At 58.5% G+C, this 21544-nt stretch overlaps 1 protein-coding gene across 2 annotated transcripts; it reads right to left on the minus strand.

Moving 5' to 3' along the window:
- Positions 1-1947: 1947 nt before the first annotated feature.
- Ephb3 (EPH receptor B3) lies at positions 1948-21034 on the minus strand. Of its 2 annotated transcripts, XM_028859200.2 has the most exons (17): positions 20534-21034; positions 12459-12523; positions 10515-11187; positions 8030-8185; positions 6983-7333; positions 6747-6871; positions 6404-6563; positions 6206-6314; positions 5808-5860; positions 4780-4902; positions 4417-4664; positions 3763-3978; positions 3495-3644; positions 3213-3406; positions 2963-3118; positions 2759-2861; positions 1948-2582 (listed from the first exon to the last, which is right to left on the minus strand). In XM_028859200.2, the coding sequence occupies exons 1-17, from the start codon at positions 20628-20630 to the stop codon at positions 2412-2414; spliced, it is 3150 nt and encodes a 1049-aa protein (XP_028715033.1). In that variant the 5' UTR covers positions 20631-21034; the 3' UTR covers positions 1948-2411. The 2 variants fall into 2 exon arrangements, with proteins under 2 accessions (XP_028715033.1, XP_028715032.1); XM_028859199.2 differs by having other exon boundaries at positions 1948-2861.
- Between the last annotated feature and the right edge of the window lie 510 nt (positions 21035-21544).

Genomic DNA, 21544 nt, shown 5'->3' on the forward strand with positions numbered 1-21544 from the left:
TCCAAGAGTGTGTAATTAACGAAGACTAGACAGACTAAAAACTCCATGCCCCGCTCCTTATCTGCCTGCAGGGGAGCTAGACCCCTCCTGGGGTGCTCTCTATTCCTCTGCCAAGGCTCTGCTTCTCCTAGTAACCTTGCTCTGAGTGAGGTTCTAGGGTCTGAACACATCCCAGCCCTCTGGACAAAACACCAGTTGGCTGCGTCCACTGGCAGGAATGTAGGCCCCTCCCCTTGTCATTTCGGAGTCCCGGGAAGCCCTGGTCGGGGCCGGCGGGGGCTGGGGGTGGGGAGGAGGGTGGACAGACTGCGGACGTGAAAATGGGTAACACAGTGGTGTGTGGGTAATGGGATGGGCCTGAGTACCTGTCTGTGTCCCCTGACGTGGCAAGGTTGAGTGCAGGGGGAAGACCTGTGCACCCTGGTGAGAGAAATGCCCAGCACACTGGGCTGGACCCCTGGGCTTAGGCTCAAGTTGGCCCTAGAGATCCTGGCCTCCCCTCTGTGGGTGGAGCCCCCCAGTCAGCACTGTGGGGTGAGACAGTGGAAACTTTACCCGGGGGAGACATGGGCCACAGACCCCTCACTGATCCAGAGCCCCTGGAGAAGAGTAGGAAGCGGACACGGGACCTGTGAGCCCTCAGCAAGGGAATGCTGCTCCGAGTGTGTGGAAGCCACCCAGGCCCACAAGGCCTCTCCTGCAGTCCTGTCACACCTCGTACCGTTGTCAGCTTGGGAGGATGACTGAGGTGGCCCTGCCCGTCCCCCTTCCCCGGAGCCCAGGGGCTGCTGAGGACCCATGTTGTGGGTGTGTCCCCCTCAAGCTGAGGATCCACCGCGGGTCTCTGGGTACAGAATGCCAACAGTGTGGGGCCCCGCGGCAGTCTTGAGAGCCTGCCTGTACTGCCAGCCGGGGGTGAAGGGACCCAGGAGGAGCCAGCAACCCTCCAAGCCCCATATCACCTGCCTTTTAAGACCTCAGCCAACACCTTCCAGGCCCACAGCTCCCCTGCTCCCACCTAGATTTCCGGTAGGAACCCTTGCCCTGCCTGGAGGCAATGAACCCTGAGTCTGAGGTCTCCACACTTGAACCACGTGTGTGTGCCCATGCTTCCAGGCCTCCCTGTGAGGGAAACCTCTTAAGTTAGGATTTGCAGATACCTCAGAAACCTGTTCTAGGGAGCGCCTAAATTTACTGCGAGAGGATCGCATCTATTATACCCTACCCCCTTCTATTCGTTGACGAAGGGACCTGGATTTCTTTGTGTGGATGTCCTCCCCTGCACTCATACCCTCTCCCACCACTACTGGGGGAAACTGAGGCAGGGCACATACACTTACTTAGCCAAACCCATTCCATTACCAGAAACCACGCCCCTTACTCATTGCCATGTCCTGGCACCACCCCCACCCCCCCCAAGTTTTCCTTTGATTCCAGAGGCTTTCTGACCTCTTCCTGGCCCTTGTTAGGTATCTCCCAAGCCTTTCCAGTGTGCAGGCATGCTGTGGGAATCCCAGCCTCTGCCTCTTCTGCTGGCTGGGGACTGGTCAAGTTACTGAACATCTCCCTCTCCTCCTGCCTGGGTTACTGAGCTGAAATAAGATGTGGACACACTAAGTGCTTAGTGAAGAGGAGCCGTCCCTGGTTTTCTGTCTAAATGACTCCTCTTATACTTGGTCAGGGGACCCAGGGAACTGACCCCCTTGCTCTCCCTCAGGGACTCTGCAGAACACCATGGAGACTCAAGAGGCTGTCTGTCATAGAAGCAAAGAACTCGGTTTGCCTCGGTTAACGCGCCACTTCTGACAAGTCTGTTGGATGCTCAAAGGGATGGGGCTGAACTACAAAAGAGACTCCAGAAAGTTGTGGAGGTCTGGCAGCCAGGGATCATTAACAGGAGGAATCAAGGAGTCCTACTTTGGGAGGAGGAATGAGAAGGGGCAAGAGTCATCTTATTGCCTTTATTTCGCTGTCTGCCCAGCTGACCCCACTGTAGGGCACAGGGCCAAGCTTGTACACACTCATGCTCTCTGTGCAGGCAAGCATGTGCACAACACACACATACATACCCCCCCACTCACACACACGCACACACGCACACACACGCACACACACACACGTACACACACACACATCTCTGGCTCTGTGAGTCAGTCTCTGGGAGGCGAGGGCCGCTCCTCAGCCTGCTCCTGCCTGCCCTTTTACAACAGCACCAAGGGCAGGGGCAGGGCAGGGCCCTCAGCCCCCAACAAAGTCCCTGTGCAAACTGGAGGTACCAGCTGGCTTCAGGACGGGGCTCCGTACTTCCCCGTTCCCAGAGTCCCCTCCTCCACTTCCCGGGGGAGGGAATACTCTCTGCTTACCTGGTGGGGGCAGACCCCTGCCAGGGCTGGGGCCTGAGTAACCCAGGCTCACCCCCACCCAACCCTACCAGGACCTCCACTACTGAAGCACAGCCAAATCTGAGTTGTGAAGATTCCCCGCTGGAGAGCAGGAAGGCCTGGGCCCCGAGGCATCTGGGGAGGGGTCATCACCCCCTCTTCTAATCCATCTTCAATATGAAGAGGTTTGGGGCACGCTTCCTGGGAGGGAGCACAGGCCTGGAGAAGTCACAGCAAGGGTCCTCTCCAAAACTTCCATCTTCTGGGCCGCAGCCAAAGGCCAGACATCCAAAAGTCCAGCGGGCTGGTCAGAATCCTTGTGCAGTCCTGGGTGGGGGGGACACTCCCTCCCCCCCGTCCGGAGCCGAGTGTCAGACCTGCACAGGCAGCGTCTGGCTCATCTGCAGTCTCATGTCCTGGATGCTGCTGAGGATCTTCTTCTGGTGGCCCGCCAAAGTGACCCCAATCCTTAGCAGATCTCTAGAGACACAAACGCAGCAGTCGGTCCCTTCCCTGTGGCCTGCTCCCCTGGGCTCAACCAGAGCACCTGCCCAGTCCCGGCCCCTCGGGGGTACACTTACTCTGCAGTCATCTGGGCCACCAGGTCAAAGGATGAGAAGCCCGCGCTGACAAAGCTCTCCTTATACCTTCCCATCTTGATGGCATCTAGCCAGTCCCCCACCGTGGTGAAGGTAGTGTAATCCGGGACTGTGCGGTCCAGGAGGGGCTGTGACAGGCTGTGGACAAAAGAGAGTGACCTGGTACATCCAGGGAGCTAGGGAGCAAGCGGGGTTAGGGTTGCCAGTCTGTGGGCGCTGTTGGGACACTGACCCAGAGGGGGCACTGGCGATGACCTTGAGGCTGGCAGCATTGCGGATGAGCTTGTCTAGTGTGTTGACGATCTGGGAGAACTTGGGTCTGAGGTTCCGGTCCCGCACCCAACAGTCCAGCATGAGCTGGTGTAGGGCAGTGGGGCAGTCCATGGGGGGTGGCAACCGATAGTCCTGCTCGACAGCATTGATGACCTGGGTAACGGGAAGGAGTCGGAAATGAGCGCCCTTCCACACCCCGCCAACTCCCCCCAACCCACCACTCCCCCTCAGCTCTCCTCACATCCTGGTTACTCATGTCCCAGTAGGGCCGTTCTCCGTAGCTCATGACCTCCCACATGACGATGCCATAGCTCCAGACGTCGCTGGCAGAGGTGAACTTCCGGTAGGCTATGGCCTCTGGGGCGGTCCAGCGGATAGGGATCTTCCCTCCCTGGTGACGGAGGGATATGCCCTTCACCTTGGAACTCGAAGCTGACCCCCAGCCTTGAGCCCCTGCCTGGGCAGCCCCGCCCACCCTCCCTCCAGTCCCTCCCAGTCGCTTCCTGTACCAGGGAGCTGGTGTAGGTGGGGTCTGAGGGGTCATCCTCCAGGAAGCGGGAGAGGCCAAAGTCAGACACTTTGCAGACCAAGTTGCTGTTGACGAGGATGTTGCGGGCAGCGAGGTCACGGTGCACATAGTTCATCTCGGACAAGTACTTCATGCCGGCAGCGATGCCCCGCAGCATGCCCACCAGCTGGATGACTGTGAACTGCCCATCATTGAGCTGGAGGCGAGAGGCAGGCTCAGAGAGGGCCTGCTGCCTCCCCAAAGGCCCCTGGCCGGCCTGCCTGTTTTCCTCTAAGCCCTCTGAGAACATGCTTTGCCGTGGTGTCCAGAACGTGCTAAACAGAGACCGTTGTTAGCGGACCTACTGTGTGTCATGCAGCTTGTCTACAACGACCCAGTGGTCCCTCTGAGAATCTAGTGCGCATTACCAACCTCATCGTATAACTAAGGCAGCTGAGATCAGGAAAGGTAAGTGTTTGCTGGATCGAGATCACACAGGCAGCTAAGAGCAGAGCTGGCATGTGAAGGCCAGCTATTTTCCTAGACCACGCTACCTCTAAACATGTGTGGACTTTGAATAGGGTCTCTGACTTGACGGTGAGGACAGCTGGCCTGACCTGGCTGTCTGGGGAAAGAGGACTGAAGCGGCTCTTACCCGAAGGAAGGAGTCCAAGGCACAGTTCTCCATGAACTCAGTGAGGATCATAACTGGACGACTTTTGGTGACCACACCCTCTAGACGGATTATATTGGGATGGTCAAACTGACCCATGATGGAAGCTTCACTTAGGAAGTCCCGCCGCTGCCTCTCAGTGTATCCCACCTTCAGCGTCTTGATGGCCACAAACACCTCCCGACGGCCAGGCAGTTTCAGCCGACCCCGGCACACTTCCCCAAATTCCCCTGCAGAGCACAGGCACCCGGGTCACACGCATTTCTGGGGTCTTCCCGGTGGTTCACCCATCTCTTCCTCCTCCGCCGCCTCGCACGACCCGGCCACGGTTTCCAGGTTACTCACCAGCTCCAATCACCTCCTCGATCTTGACACAGGACACATCGATCTCCTTGGCGAATTCTCGCACAGCCTCATTGGGATCCTCATAGGTGAAGGGGTCAATGTAAACTTTCATCCCAGGAGCAACTGCAGGGGAAAGAGGTGGGCACAGGAGCATGGACTTCCAGCCACAGGCTCCGGCCAGCCCTGTTGGGTGCAGTCTTGACAGCCTCCCTGCTGAGCCCGCCCCAGCCCCGGAGCCAGGCCCGGCCATCCTGCCCTTCCCCCACGAGAATGCTGAGGAACCACATGAGCTAGACGCCCAGGATTCCTCTTCTTGTCTTTCTCCCTCATCTCTCATCACGCTCCGACTTCTCTCCAGGTCATCCTTCCCCTCCCGCCTCCCCACTTCCCAGCCTGGTCCAGGCCTTCACCACCACTGCAACGGCCTCCCAGCTGGGCCCTCTGCCTCCGCACTTTTTGCCACCCGGCTGCCCTGCGTCCTGTCCTCCTGGAACAATGCCTTCACTGTCTCCCTCCTCAACTGACAGCCTTCCCCAATACCTGCGGTGGAGTCAGGTCCAAACTCTGCCTGCCGTGTAGGACCCTCCAAAGGGCTGGCCACACTTCTCACTCAGCCTGGCATCCCCACAGCTGCCAGTCCAGTCCTCTCACCACCCCCACAGCCGGGCACAGAGCCGGGCACTGCATACCCTTCACTTCCTTCCAGAGGCTCCTTGAGCCAGGAATGCCCCTCCCCACGTAGGCCCTGTTCACCCTGCCACTTCCTCCAGGAAGCCTTCCGCTTTGAACCCTGACTGTCCCTTGCCACAGGAATTAACACCTAATTGCTTCCTGCGTGCGAGACAGCCTGTTCCCACTGTCTTTGGCACAGCGGTTACACCTCACACTGGGGCTAGCAAACAAGGGAGAGCCCAGGGGACCTAGAATGAGGGAGGGGTCAGGAAATGGCAGCCAGTCGGAGGAAGGGAGCTGGAGGGAAGAGTGGCCTCTAGGCCTACAGGAGCGGGACAGAGCGACAAGACACTCACTGTACTGCTGCAGTTTCTCCGTGTACTCTGCGTCAGGGCCATGGCGCTGCTTCCTGCAGGGGCAGAGTGGAGAAGGCCTAAGGCCAAGGGCTATGGCTGTCTCTCTGTGCAGGGGACCCTGGAGCCCACAGAGAAGGCGAGGGTATGGGAGTGGGAACCCCTGGCTGGCAGTCATATCCCAGGTCTCTGGGTAGGGGCTGAAGTCTCTGGAGGCCGGGAACAGCCCAGAGGAAGACAGGTGGGTTGGAATGGGCCTTCTCTGGCAAGGAAAGCCTGGGCCCAGGATGGCCGCGGCTGTGAAGGGAGGGGGCGGCCGAGGGGTGCAGCCAGGGAGCTCTACACCGCTAAAGTGAAGGGCGCCTGAGTCAGTCCGTGGGGCGGCCAGGGCCTGCCAGTACCTGAGGCAGACGAGGGCGATGACCACGACGACCACCATGAAGACGAGCCCGGCGACCGTGGAGCCCACAATAAGGGGAAGCTGCTCTTGAAGCTGCTGGGCACCTGAGCCTGGAGATCAAGGGCGGGCAGTGAGTGAAGGGATGAGAAGGGTGTGAGCTGGGGGCGGGGGTTGGCTCGCAGCGGGAGAGGGGTATTACCTCTTTCACTCGTGGTCTCAAACTCGGCCGGGCGGCTGTACTGGCCATAACCCGCCACCGTGCGAGCCCGGACCTGAACCACATAGCGGGCGTCGGGCTGCAGCCCATCCAGCTGTACGGAGTTCTTCTGGCTGGTGACCGTGGAGGCGACGCCTTTACTCTGCAATGCCGTGAGAACGGAGGGAGGCATCTTCAGGGAGGTCTTAGAGCCAGCTGACCCTCGTCCATCGGCAGGCTTGCCCGGTGCCGAGGCTCGGCTCCCAAAGGCCGCTAGCACTATCTGGGTGTGGTCTCGTTTTGGTTTCACCCCAAGCCTCCTCCTCTGGCCCCTCGAGTCTCTTACCTTCTCAAAGTACTTCATCTCATAGTCCAAGATGACCCCATTAGGCCGCTCTGGGGGTGCCCAGGACAGGGTCAGGCTGCTCCCCGAGCTGCTGTGTAAGTGGAGCGTAGGTACTTCAGATGGGGCTGGCGAAGAGAAAAGGACACTGAGGACCCCTGGGCCCAGGCAGCCTTCAACACGTCAGTTCCCACAGAGCCTCTGTGTCTAGGGCCAGACGACCCAGGTCCCCTTCTCACCGGCCTGGTTGGTGGTGATATTCACAGCCGCATAGCGGGGTGGCAGAGGGCTTTTGCCAGAGACGCCATTGACGGCCTGAACCTCAAAGGTGTAGCGGGTGTGGGCCAGCAGGTGGCTGATGTGGACCCGGCGCTCGGTCAGGCCCAGCTGCCGAGGCTCAAACTCCACGTTGTCGTCACAGCGCGAACAGGTCGCGGGCCCCCCAGTGCCCGAGCTCCCATGGCACTTCTTGCAGATAACGTTATAGAGGAGGTCGTCCCGTCCACCGAGGTCCCGGGGCTCGCTCCACTCGAGGATCAGCGAGGTCTCATTCACATTGGAGATCACGCCCCGGGGAGGAGACGGCACAGCTTTGGGGACGTAAAAGGAGAAATGAGTTGGAGGCCCAGGACCACATTTAGTGCCCGCCCTGCCTGGGGCACTAAATTCTACCACTGTTTTCCCAAGCACAAAAATCTTCCTGTACTTCTTCACTGGGGAGACAGGACTCCTGTTCACCCTTCAGGACTCACGGCGGTGTTACCTCCTTCGAGAAGCCTATCTGGATTGTCCTCTTCTATCCCTGTACCCCGTAACATCAGTCCTAGGCCCAGCACTTAGCACACTACTTGGTCATTATCTGTTTCTACATTTGATGTTAAGGTCCCTGGTGATATCTCATGCTCTGTCACGTCTGCTGCACCTGGCACAGTGTCTGCATACCAAAGGGGAGAAAGCGGGGACCAGCGCGTCCTTAGGCTGTGTGGCCTCTTACTACAGCTGGGCCGAGAGTGCACCGGCTAAGGAGCGATGAGCTGGCAGGGCCTAACCGTCGCCTGCTAGCAGCTGGTGGGGCCTTGTTAAAATGCAGGTAGCTGGGGCCAGCCCTGGGCCGGGTTCGAGTTCAAGAGCGATCACCTCCTCAGTGACATCTGGAGCGCATCATCTAACCCCCTCACTTCATTCCCCCCATCTAGAAGGAGGGGTTATCTCACTCCCAGGGCTGGATCTCTAGGCCGGCCCTGGGAGGACGGCCTGCAGGGGGAGAGCAGAGGAAGCTCACGCACTGGAACAGGCACTGTCCGCCGAGTCCGAGTCTGCGCGATAGAAGTTATTGTAGCAGGTGCAGATGCTGGCAGCTGGCGAGGTGGTTCGGCTGTTGGGGGGGCAGGGGAGGCAGGGTCCCTCTCCTTGCTTTGCCTTGTAACTCCCAGGGGGACAGGCTGCAGGAGAGAAGAGGACAACACACATTGCCTCCCTTCTCTGCGGACATCAAGCCTTCCCTCCTCTGAGAGAACCCGGCCTTTCCCAATCTGTGGCTTAGCCCCCCCCCCCCCCCCAACTCCCAGACCATGGGGGCAATGCCTGTATTGCCCAACTCCAGCTAGGCTACAAAGGGCCCTTTCGCCCCACAGAAATGCCATGTCAGCAGATTCCTCTCCACCCCCTCTCCCTCTCCCCCCACCGTGTGCCTTAGAAGACGTCAGCCCATCATCACCTGGACAGTCTGGCTTGTGGAGGCAGAGTAGAGAGAAGAGGAAGAGGAGGGGGTGGGAAGAGACCACCCCCCTGTATCCTGCTGAGATGATGCCCCTGTACCCTGCTGAGATGCCCCAGCCTGCCCTAACAGCACTCTGGGAGAGAGTAATTCTTGAGAACCCTGAAGGATACTGCCGTAGCCAGGAGGTAGGGCCTCCCCTGCAGACAGCTCCTGGCAAACCTCTGCCCCACCCACCAAGGAGCAGGGCAGGGTGTGGGCTGGGCAGGAGTGAGAAAAGGAGGAAAGACGGGTAAGAACACAGAAAGAAAGCTGGGGTCACCTGGAGTTCAAAGGCTCAGAGCCTCCCGAGGGACCTGTCCCAAGCCAGTCCAGAGGCCGGTGACTGCACATCCCTTCCCATCTCTCCTGCCAACCACATTCAGCCCCTGTGGCACAGGCTCTGCACATCCCCCATGGGTAGGGTGGCCATAATATTTATTATTAAAAATCAGAATATTTATAGAGTGAAAGGGTTGATTGACAGGACAGTGGGCATAACTGGAGACTGCCCTGGCCACGCTAAAGTGACCTGTCAGTCCATCCACGTGATGACCTCTGGAAGGGGGTCACTAAGCTTTTCCAGCCTGTAGCTGGGGCTGTCCTCTTCTTTAGGGTTTGATCTCCCCTCATGAAGGTGATATTCCATCCTAGCTCTTTGAACCAGTGGGGGAGGGGGCAGAGGCCAGGCCAGCCTGGTTGCTATGGGAACCAGCCTGCACTTCCTGCCAGGGACCTGCAGAGTGTTAGCCCTTCTTCAGGCTGTCAGGCTCATCACCCCCACCCGCTTTTCCTACACTTGGGAAGAGGAAGTTTCCAGCAGGTTCCTAAAGAGAAGCAGAGGGGGCCCGCGGGGCAACCCCAAACAGGGGCCTCACGGGGCAGGCAGGCCAGGTTGATGGCCCAGCCCCCTCCTCACACAGAGGACTATGATAAGAGCCATTTCCCACTCTGGGAGGCACCATCACAAGTCCCATGGAGAAGAGGGCAGAGAGAAGAGACAAGACCCTCACACCTTGCCCTGCTTCAGCTCTTGGAGGGGATTGAATGCCAGCTCCCACGTTCCCTGGCTGGAAGGTCAGCACCGTAGAACTACCCTGAGACTCCATGTTCTTGTTGGCAAACCAGGGAGAAAACTGGACTCTCTCCACAGGCTCATCAGGGGGACTTTACAGCCGGAGGCCAGGACATCACGAGGTCTGGTGAGACTCAGCAAGTCTCCGCCTGGCTTGGGAACAGGGACTCGGAACAATCCTTGTCCCTCCAATCGTCTCCACACTCCTGGGACCCGTGGGCCTCATCAGATGGTGACATGAGGTCCTCGGACAGGGCATCACTTGCTCATCCCCATTTACAGTCTTAGGAAACAGTCCCTACCACTGCCCCCTTTGGCATGAGGAAGCCAAGGTTAGCATGGTTCACTAACTTGCACAGGCTCATCCAAGTAGTTAAAGTGAGACCTGGGGGCTAGAGGGACTTGGCCTCCAACTACTGTGCCATCCACACTGCCTCCCAAGAAGCATGCAAAGGGATACCCACAGCAGAGCGCCCTCTAGAACTCCCACATGAAGTACACATCGGGGACAGGACCCTCTAAGAGGGCACCCCTGGCCGCCTCGAAGGTCTGTCCAGGTTCGAGGCCCTCAGCCGTCAAGCCTTCACAAGGTCCCTACTCTTTCCATTTACAGCCTCCATCTTTCTTGCCCCTCCTCCCCGCCCCTACTCCCATCCCCGGTGCTGGGGGCCGCAGGTAGAGAGCCTGGTGCACGTTGTGCTCACCAGGCATGCGCTCCATCACGGAGTGCACCCCCCTCCCCCCGCCCCCCGCCACGTCTTCTCTTCCTCAAGTCTCCTTTTCTTTCCTGCGCCCCTCTTTGTAGGATGGCCTTTATTTCACAACACGCAGCTCCTCCCTCTCCTGCCCTCCAGGCTCCCCCGAGACCATATCTGGCCAGATAGGAAGCCTGGCTGTGGTCAGACTCCACCCCACCCCCCCTTCCTCGGGTCCCACTTACCACGGCACTGGGACTCCTTGGCAGCCGGCTCATGGCCGGTGGCGCAGGTGCAGGCGCCGACGGGCACCATCCACTCCCCGTCGCCATTGCAGTAGAGTTTGAGTGGCACCGAGACCTCCACAGCATTAGGGATGCAGGTGCCGGGGGCAATGACCAGCGACGTGGGCTCCGCCCCCGTCAGGGTCTCGGGGAAGAGGGCGAAGCCTGCGGTGGTGGACGCGCACTTCTTGTAGAAGGCACGCACCGAGATGAGTGACATGCAGGCGCCCTGGTCCTGGAAGGCCAAGTAGAAGCCAGCCTTGGAAAGCGGCCCGAAGCTGCGCACCTTGGTGTTGACCCGACCGGCATCCAGCCGCGAGAAGCTCTCGTCCGGTGCGATGGTGTCCACTTTCACATAGGGGTTCTCCATCCAGAAGGGAGAGGAGGCCGACGCCACGTCGCTGTCGGCCTCGTAGTAGAAAAGGTTGAAGGTCTCCTTGCAGGAGCCGGGGATGTTGGGGATGCTGTTGCAATCGCGCACGGTGAACTTGAGCTCCACGTAGACGCGCTGCACCTCCCGCCGCCAGATGAAACCGGTGCGAAGCCAGTTGTTCTGGCTGGACTCGCGCACGTTACACACCTGGTACGTTCGGATGGGGTTCATGGCTTCATCGTAACCGCTCACTTCTTCCCACTGAGTGTGGACCAAGTGAAAAAGAGAGTGAGCCGTTTGCGGAGCGTCGGGGGCTGCTGCATTTATTTACCTCACAGAGGCGCTGCTGTGGTGAGTGGCTGAGCATGCAAACATGCTGGGTTCAAAACCCAGCTTTCTGGGTCCCTTAGTCTTTCTGTGCCTCAGTTTCTTGGTCTGAAACCAAGAGATAGTTAGCATACCTAAGGAATACAGAACCACATGAAGAGCACCCAGAACAGGGCTGAGACCTTGGGAAGCCCGAGGTGACTCCTATGTGTGTGTGATCTGAGGGCCTCAGTTTCATCACCTGTACAGTGGGGCTGACCAGAATTAAATGTGGTTGGGAGGAACTAAACAGGCTAATCTTGCCTGCCAGAGAGAAAGCATTTGGTGAACACTGGCTGTCAACACTACCAACACATTTCATCGTCACAAAACTCCCACAAGAAATCCAAGGCTTATAGCAGAGACAGACCGACCCAAATCACATTTGGCCTGTTGACTGCAGAGCCTGTACTTAGGGCCCCAGGGCTCAGCCTAGCCACGAAGGCCACCTCAGGATGTTAATTCCAACAGCTGAGAGATATCAGAATGGTAGGAATTTAACAATCAAAAAACAGAGGCCCAGAAAAGTCAATTATACACAGTGTAGTAGAGATCTGGGCCCAGGCTTCCTGGCTCTTTTGTTTGTTTGTTTGTTTTTTGAAACAGAGTTTCTCTGTAACTTTGGAGCCTGTCTTGGAACTCACTCTGTAGACCAGGCTGGCCTCAAACTCACAGAGATCCGCCTGTCTCTGCCTCCTGAGTGCTGGGATTAAAGGCGTGCGCCAGCACCGCCCGGCTCTTCTTTTTAAAGATAGGTTCTCACTACGTAGTCCTGGCTGTCCTGGAATTCACTATGTAGACCACGCTGTCCTAGAACTCAGAGATCCCCCTGCCTCTGTGCTTAAGGGCACTGCCACCACGCTCGGCTCCCCCGCCCCCATCCTGAGCCAGCCCTCTTTCGGGGACCCAGGAAGGAGGGGGGCGGTCTGGATGGATTTGGAAGGACCGCCAGGTCAGGGTGATAGGACAAAGATGGAACAACAGACAGAAGAATGAGACACACAGACATCCACAAACTAAGAGGATGAGGCCGTGGAGGTGACCCACGGAAGGAAGGGAATAGGAGTTGCCACAGGAGGTGAGGACAGAGGCAGCCCACAGCCAGACCCAGGAGGGAGGAGGTGTCACGGCACCAATACTCAGGAGAGAAGATGGGGAAGTCTTACCCCACTTTCTGGGTGAGACGTCCATGCCAGCTCAGATGTTACCCATTTCGTGTCCATGAGGGTCTCTGGGGAAACAACAGAAGGAAAAGGTCAGAGGCCAACCTGGTCAGAGTGAGGAGGTCACCCAGGAAAGGATGTCAGAAACCAGCTCCCATCAGGCACAACCTCTCCCGAATCTCCAAAGACCATCTCTTTCTCCAGAGGAGATCCCGAAGTCATTCCCAGGGGTAGGTGTCACAACTCCCAAGGTGTCAGTCTGGCTGGCTAGGGGTAGCAGTCTGCCTCTGACCCTGGGCCTGGGTTAACGAGGCTGGAGCAAAGGCGGGCACACACACCTCAGCCTCGGCTAATCTCCACACAAAGGGGCCAGCAGGGCCTTTATCCGGGAACAAAGGGATGTGGGCTTCAGACCCTGCAGCCTGGGCCTCCCCTGACTCCATTCCCAGCACAAAGGCCCGGCCTCACACACTGCCCTGGGGAAGGGAAGAGCCCTGGCAGGCTGGGGCCTGCTCCCAGCCTCCCACTCGGCCACCTGTGGGGGCTGAAGCGAGGATGCTCTTTGAGGTAAAAGGGACCACTGATGCCCAGAACTTAGTTCAAAGCTTCATGACATTCACGGAGAAACCTTGGCTCACGGCCCTCTGCGGAAGACTAATGCCGAGACAGAGTCGGTATATTCTGTAAAACTGTTAGGACCTGGGGCCAGGGCCTGAAGATGGCTCAGGTCTAGGTCCAGCTGATTCAGCAGCAAAACCCTCTGAAGGGACCAGAGGGCCAGGCGTGGAGGCACATGCTAGGAGAATGGGGAGTTTCAGCTTAGTCTAGGGTACATGGTGAGACTCTGTCTCAAAAACAAACTAACTAACTAACTAACTAACTAACTAACTAACTAACTAACAAAGCTTGGAAAATGGCTGTGTGTCTCAGCCAAACTTCTGCCTCCAGGAAACCTTTCTTGGATCTCCACGTCAGGTGAGGTGCCTTCCTCCGTGGGTCAGGGCCTCTCCACTCTGAACTCAGCGTTTCTTGTCGGGTTGGCTTGCTCAGTCATGGCAGGCGCACCTGAATGTTCCACACAGGAACTTGCACCCCTAGAGCCCAGTTCTGAGCTTTGGCGGAACAACTGAAGACAGCGTGACTCCAGGATCAGACTTAGCATGATACCAGGAAGGTAGGGGATCCCCGCCCCCACTTCTTCCCTGTAGCCCGAGAGCCAAGACACCCTCAACTTTGGGCTTGATGGGTAGGGATGGCCCAGAACTTCGAGAAAGGCTGTCATGCCACATCCTTGGTGGAGTAGCTGAGGGTTCCTAGAAGATCTGAACCCCACATGTTCCTGCAGAAGCCGGCAGAGACCCCAGTGGATGGGCAGCACCGGGGGCCGAGTGCAGCAGGCGCTCCGTGGAGGGAGCCAGGCTGGGGGGGGGGCAGCTACACAGCCGGTGGTCTTGACATGGCAAGCTGTCCCAGCTTCCCGCGGCAGACAGACCCACAGACAGACATCTGGCAGGTGGTCCTTCGGGGAAGCAGAGATGGGCGAAAGCAGGGGCCCAGAGATGGGAAGGCAGAGCAGGGTCTTTGCTGGGCCGGAAGATGGCCAGGCTGAAGGGACTCTGGCAGGCTGGGCCCAGACAGCGGGGATGCCGGGCAGCGGACGACAACAGACAGTAAGATGAAGAGACAAGGAGGCCCAAAGAGACATCCACCGAGAAGGAGAGTGCCAAGCGGCCTCTTCCCCAGCCGGCAGCCTGGAATACTCTTGTCCCTGGGAGCAGTCGATCCGCGCAGAGCCAAGCACACCCCCTCCCCCAGCCAAGCAGCCGGCCAGTCCGCCTGCTTGTCTGCCCGCCGCCGCCCGCCGCTGCCCGCCCGCCCGCCGGAGCAGGCAAGGGCTCCCACTGCTCCCGCGCGCTGCCTCCCTCCTCTTTCTCCCTCACTTCCTTCTGCTCAGCCTGTGCCAAACCCATCTGGAACTGTTTAAACCCAAATATTCAGCCCCCTCCCCCTCCAGCCAGATTCCTCCACAGTTTAAAACAAGCCCTGCGCTGGCTCCGGGAGGAGGGGAGGGGAGGGGGAGGAGAGAGGGGAGGGCTGGAGGCGGGCGCAGGAGGAGGGAGAGAGGGAGGCTCTTCATTTCTGTTTAATTTCTGGAGAGGGAGGGAGGGGATCAGCCTTTGGCCATCGCTCAATCTCGGCACATTTTTCCCATTAATGAGGAGAGGACTTGGGTTTCCAGGCCTGTGTGCCTGAGGAAGGGCTCGGGCTCCGGTCACCCCGGTGGGGAGGAGGGAGGCCGGGCCGCTCTGGTTTCCCCACTTCTCTGGGGAGAGGAGGGGCTTGTGCCTTGCAGTCTGCCCCAAGCATCGGAGGGAGGTCTAGGGCAGACTGAGTATCAGTGCCCTGGCCTCAGAAGGCCTGACTGAGGATGATAGCACCCCTCTGCCCAAGGTACCGGGAGGGAGACCTTTTCTCTGCTGTGAAGACGACACAGGGGCTAAGAACAAAAGAGCAACGTGAGCAACCTCCAAATACTCCTAGCTGCAGCTTCCACGCCGTGCCCACCCCCCACCAGGTGGCTGTGGAGGGAGATAAGACAGGCGGGCCACCCCTAGACACAGGGCTCATATCGCCCTTAAAAGTCACTGGGAAGTGGAGGATCTGCCAGGGGGGCTTTGATGCAACACCCTTCCAATTTTTCCACAAGGCCACAGCCATAGCAAGTAGCCGTGGCGGCAACTCTGTGGCTCTCACCTGTGGACAAACACAACAGTTTGCCCGGGCAGTACCCAGTTCTCAGTGGCTCGACTCGTTTCCCACTACTGGGCCCGCAGAAGGGCAGGTCAACACACATGGTGGACAACCACACACAGAGAGAGCCACAGCCACCCGCAAACACACACACACACACACACACACACCACAGCTAGTCTGTCTTTTTCAGACACACAGATGCTTATGGCACAAACAGATTAGTCTCCTTAGATATCCACATACAGCAAATCTTTTCTTACACACAGCATCAGCTTGCTCTAGACAGAACCACTCTCCGCCACACAGCCTTTCTAAGGACAGGCACGCCCAATCCAACAGTACATCCTCTTCACACACCCAACTCCACAGCTACGAGGCACACGCAGTCCTGCATGTAAAGTACCAACACAAGCGCTGGCCTCCCTGCAGAGACCTGTAACGCGCTCTTACACAGTGACGCAGAAAACATGCTACCGCCCCATGAAGGAGCGTGGCAATTCGATACAAGAATCAACCCTGAGCGGGAGGTGGTGGCGCACACTCTTCATCCCAGCACTCGGGAGGCAGAGGCAGGAAGATAGATCCCTAAGAGCTGGGGGCCAGCCTGGTCTACAGAGGGGAATTCCAGGACAGTCAGGGCTACACAGAGAGACCCTGTCTCAAAACAAGCGCCAATCACTGAAGTTAGTGTAACAACTTGGGGGGGCTCTACATACAGCAGACACACGCGGCAAGCGCGCTCTTCTTTGGGTGTCTGTAGCAGAGTGAAGGGAGAGCTGAGAGCTGGGAGAAGAAGGCGCTACCTCTCACCCTGCCTCTCACAGAGGCCGGGCAACCCCAGCTCTGCTTCCTGTTGTCCTCCCTAAAGCAGGAGCTGTCAGTCAGGTCACAAGGTAGGGGGTGGGGCAGGGGCATTGAGAGGATTCTGGGTGTGGCTGGGTGCGGCCTCCCAGGTATAGCCCCTGCCTAACTAAGCAGCGAGCCACGTCCCTGGCAGCAAAATGGCAGTGTGTGGAGGGGCACCAAGCCTGGAGGGAAGCAGCATTCGGCAGTTTGGCTCGGGAGCTGTCGTACTTAAGTCGGAGAGCTGGCACCACGGGGACGTTCTGGACGCCCTGGCCTGCCTCTGAGGGTCTCGTTGGACCACACGAGTGCAAGAGCAAAGGCCGGGAGAGAGAGAGCCTTGCTGCCTGCCCGGGTGAAGGGCAGGGCCCATTCAGCTTTATGGAGTCGCCAGACTCCACAGCACCTCCAGGTTCCGAGTCACTCAGAATAGTCCACCCTGGAACCCAAGTGCCACGGAGGGCCCAGGAAACAGTAAACGAGAAAGGAGACAGAACCAAGGAGCCCTTGGCCTGAGCCCAGACTGAGGTGGTAGGGGAGGTCATATTTCAAGGCTCGGGAAGCAGGGGGTGGGGTGGGCACAGGAGGACAGGGTCCAGGCAGAAAGGAGTGCCCTGAAGTCTTCTTGTCTGTGGCAGCTCAGAGAAAACTACCCCAGCTGTCCTTGTCCCCAGAGAGTCCCTACCTTGCTCCCAAGCAGGGAATCACGGTTTCCTGTTTCTTATTCCAGTCATGCGTCTGTTTGTGTGCATGCAGTGGTCTGAGAGGGAAGGGGTTTGGGGGAATCCTGCCCTAAGATCTGAGGGGTGTGTGTGTGTGTGTGCACACGGATGCAGGTAGTTGTAGTCGGGGTTTGTGCTGTTGTTATTGTTCATTCTTTGCTTTGTTTTGAGGCCACTGACCCATGCTTAGCTCTAGCCCCTTGGTTCCCACATCAGGGCTGGTGGGTTGGGGAACAGCTCCTAGCAGAGAACACACTTTGTTTTTCATTCTTTCCCTCAGATCATGGGGATTTATAATTAAATAAACCTGAGAGGGAGGGGGGTAGCACAGGGCAGAGAGCCCAAGGGCCTCAGTGTTCCCACCCTGGCCCTGCCAGCCAGGCTGGACCATAGACAGCTGGCCCTGGCACAAGGCCTCCATCCCTCCCCAGGATGCTGGTCCAGTGGCCTGACCAGGAGCTGAGGCAGAAGGCCATGGGAGACTTGGCCTTAGGATAGCCCTTGGGCCAAGGGGCCACTCCCACCCCATCAGGTACCCAGCTGCCACCCCCCACCCCCCCTGCCCAAGCCTGACAAACCAGTTTGACTCAGCACAACAGGCAGGTCTACAATTTTCAAACTATGCAGGCCTGGTGATTCAGCCTCTTCTGCTGTTTGATTAGTGGAAGGCTAGTGGCGGAGGCCTTGCCCACAACAACCTAGGCTTTAGCTCTCAGCTGCCTGGGCCAAAGCGGCAGCGGTGGCAGCCCTGGCCGAGGGGAGGGCGGCCAGAAACAAATTGGCTCTCCTAGATGCCTGCTGCTGTCTCTCCTCAGATCAGAGGCTCTGGTGACAAACAAGAATTGAGGGTGGGGGCCGGGGGTGGGTGGAGGAATACCAGAGACAAGAGAAAGAGGTAGTGAGCAATCCATGATAATCCCGGGCTGTGACCCCTGGCAGTTCCCACATTCTCAGGGTCACACCGGCTAACCTCAGAGGACGGCGGAGGCTTGCTGCTGCTTCTCCCCCAGGGCCAGGCTCCTCTGCAGTGAGGACTTAACCAGCATGGCTAAGTGGGATGTCCCCACCCCACCCCCTACAAGCTGGAACTCTTTCTCTTTTCGCAGAAAGGCTTACTCCCAGCTGGGGCTTTCTCAGATACATACAACTGACCTGTGGCTCGGACGCCATGCCCCATCCAAGGTCCCATTCTTAGCTTGTTTCACCCCACTGAACACCCCTTTCCCACTTATTCATGGCCCTGACTGGAAGAACGATCTGGGCAACAGGGAAGCAGAGAAAAGTCCTTAAAGGCGAAGTGAGTGGTGAGGGGACCTCCTAGATCCCAGGCAATTTCTGTGTCTGTGTCTGTGTGTGTGTGTGTGCGCGCGCGCGCGCGCGCACACACGCCTGGGTGCGAGAGTGAGGTGGCCAAAGGGCGGGCTAGTGACATCCCGATTCCACTCAAATGGAAAACCGAGATGAGATCCTGGGATCTCAGTAAACTCCGAGTGTGCAGAGATCGAACAGGACCCGGGCGTCAGGCGGCATGCAACTTGTGGGTACACCATGGGCAGCTCACAGCTCAGAGACCCCCGAGTCTACATGCAATGACACTGTCGCCGAGAGCCAAAACACCAGGGCAAACCACCTGAAAAGTTTGGGGGCTGGTGACGGATCATCAGCAGTAGGCCCTGCTCCCTGGACACAGGCTCCGGGACCTGGAAGTCCACCCATCACATACTCCAAGCCCTGGAAGACAGCTGGCATTTAGGCAGGACTCCGCTCTCTATCTCTTTCCTCCCCGGAGCTGCAGGGAGATCCGCCCCAGCTTTCCAGTCCAGCTTTTCTCCCTCATGATTCCTCCCTTTCAGCAGGGTAAGGACACTGCTTCCCTAAGAGCAGACCCTGGGGTAGTGATGGTAATAACAACAGCTAGCCACGACTGTGCTGAGCCCTTGACACATAGTAACAATTCAGTCTGGCCGGTACCATTTCCATGTGAGGGCAGGCATGGAGAAGCAGGTAGAGGCTAAGGGTTGCCTCTGCTCAGCACCCTCTGTCTCTTTTCTTCTCTCTCACACCGGGTCTGAGGTGTTGCAAAAAATGAAGTCAACGATGAAAGCCACACTCGTAGGCCCCGCCACTTTCCAGGGGCACCCTCACTGGCCTGGCGTCCCTCAGCCTGGCACTAGCTCTGACTCCCATTCACAGCTGATCACAAGGGCCTCTCAGTCACTCCTTGGCCCAGAAGACCTGGAGACCAGGATTGTGAGGGATGAAAGGCCTCCTCAGGTAGCCTTCGCTCACCTTCCCCAAACCACACTCCCGCCCACACCCCACTGTCTGCACCCACCACACTCCACAAAAGGGGCCGTAGGACAGGTGACACACAGCTCTGCTAAGTACATGTCCCAGAGTGCAGGTGCCTCTCCTGAGCGTAGACCGGCACAGACCTGGGAACTCAATAGGCTCCCTGGCTCACACCCTTAAGGCAGTCAACAACAAAGCCTCACACTGGTTTCTCACGCCTGAGATCCTATCACACACATGTGGGTGAGTGTGTGTAAGTGTGGGTGCAACCTCTGTGTATCTGTCTAAATTTGCATGTGTCCACCCAGGTGGACAAATCTGTCAGCGTTGTGGGCTCCAAAATAAGAGGGGACAATTTCCCCACTGGAGGAAATTCCAAAGCACCAGAAACCTCTATGAACTGTTTTAGCGATTTTTTTTTTAATTCCAACCTTTAAGTTCACACTGTGAATTTAAGGCAGGAACCATATTACATGGGGTTCATGTTTTTGTTCCTCAACTAAAAAAGTGTCTAGACTGTCCAAGACACCAGACATTAAGTACTGCCTACATATCAATTTCCCTCAAATCTGTGCGCCCCCCCCCTTACACATTAAGGAAGGTTTTCGCTCCTCACTTAAAGGGTTCACAATTTTTGTAACACCAGGGGACTGTGTGCGCCTCTAGACTGTGTTAGTGACCTGTGCCGGTGTTCCCTGTGGGTTCATGTCAAGTGGCGTAAGTGTGAGCTCTCTTGTCTGGGCCAGTAACACTCGGGCTGTTTGTTTGTTCAAGTTCAATCTTTTCGCAGCAGCAGCAGCAGCGTCTTAGTAGTAGGTTTCACAGAACCCACAGACAAGGCTGACCTTTTCCCGCCGCAGATGACTGTAGCCACTCGGCTCAGGAGCTACCCGGGCAAACCCTCGTTTGTGAGGTTCAAAGGAAACCCAAGCCCTCCGAGGGTCTTGCTAGAAGTGGGGGTGGGGCGGGTCCGAGAAGGTGTACAACAGACACACACCTCATGTGTAGCTGGCACTTGAGAAATCATAAACAATGACAGCCCCCCGCCTCTCCACCCCCACAGCTATCCCCTGACAAAGCCGGGTGCACACACTCACGCTCACAGTTAACTCCAACGGGTTCCCAACCAGCGGAGCCCCCCAGCCCGGGGAGTCCCGCTTCACCCCGCCCGAACACCCAGTCCCGCAGCCCCCGCCTTGACTGCTGGGTCGCCCACATTTCCTCGCCTCCCAGAGGTGCGAAACCCCGAGGGTCTCGTTCCTCTGCTGGGAGTGTAGGCTATTCCCACAAAAACCCACGGCCGAACTGCGGCTTTCGGGTGTCGGTGCTGAGCCCAGGTGCCAGCAGTTCCCTCCACGAAGGCTGCGGAGCCGGCTGGAGAGCAGAGCCTCCTTGGACGGGTGCTCAGCCCGTGGCCCCCACACGGCGGGGCTCCCCGATAGCGCGCGGGACCCCGACGCCGCTCACCTTCCAGCGCCCAGCAGCCGGCGGACAGCAGCAGCGGCGGCAGCAGCAGCCGAGCGAGCAGCGGCAGAAGCCCCGGCGGCGGGCGGGCTCGGGCCATAGCCCGGGGCGCTCGGGGGGCCGAGCCGGGCCGCGCCGGCGGGGCTGGGGGCGCCCGAGGAGAAGGCTCGGGCACAGTCCAAGAGATCCCGGCAGGGAGGGGGCGCAAAGCAGACGGGCGGCTCCGTCACCGAGGTGTCGCCCAACCCGGCGCTCCGGGGAGATGCCGGCAGGTCGGTCCCGCGGGAATCTGGACGGACCGGTCCAGGAGGATCCGGGGCGCTGCGCGACTCGACGCCGGAGGACTCGGGAGGCAGAGGGCGCAGGTGGTCGCGGTTCTCGGGGTACAGTCCACGGCGGGCCGGGCTCGGATCCCGGGCTCCGGGTGCGCGCGCCGTCCGAGGTAGGAGCCGGGATCTGGCTGCGCCACTCACGTACTCACTTCTGCTGGTCCTCGCGTTGGAGCGGCCGCTCTGGGCGAGAGGGGCGGGGCTCCCGGCCTGCCCGTCAACGCTCCGGCCACGCCCCCAGAGGCCGACCGCCCACTCACAGACCGCCCAGCCAGTTGGTTCTGCTGCGAGAGCACTCTGCTGGAGTTCAGTTGGCCGCTCTTCCACCGAGCCCACCCTCGGCGTCTTGGGGCCTGGAGCAGGAGGAGCTAAGGAAAAGATGAATTAGATTGGGCGGAGCCACACTGTCCGTCAGCGGGATAACCCCGCCCCTTTTCTTCCATTGGCGATTAGTAACCAGCTCGAGTCCTAGGAGGTGATAACCGGATAGAACGAGCTGGGGGCGCCCCCCTGTGGCTAGCGGACCCCTGGGACTCTGCGGCTTTTTTCCTCCCAGTCGCGTCCTGACCCAGCCTAGGCCTTGGCGAGTAGGGAAAGAGCTGGGGGTGGGGTTTACCCACACCCGCAGAGCCAGCTCCCAGGGCTTCTCAAGGGTTTATTTATTCGTGCACTCAGATGTGATAAT

This window comes from Peromyscus leucopus, chromosome 12, assembly GCF_004664715.2.
Source record: "Peromyscus leucopus breed LL Stock chromosome 12, UCI_PerLeu_2.1, whole genome shotgun sequence".
Lineage (NCBI taxonomy): Eukaryota > Metazoa > Chordata > Mammalia > Rodentia > Cricetidae > Peromyscus > Peromyscus leucopus.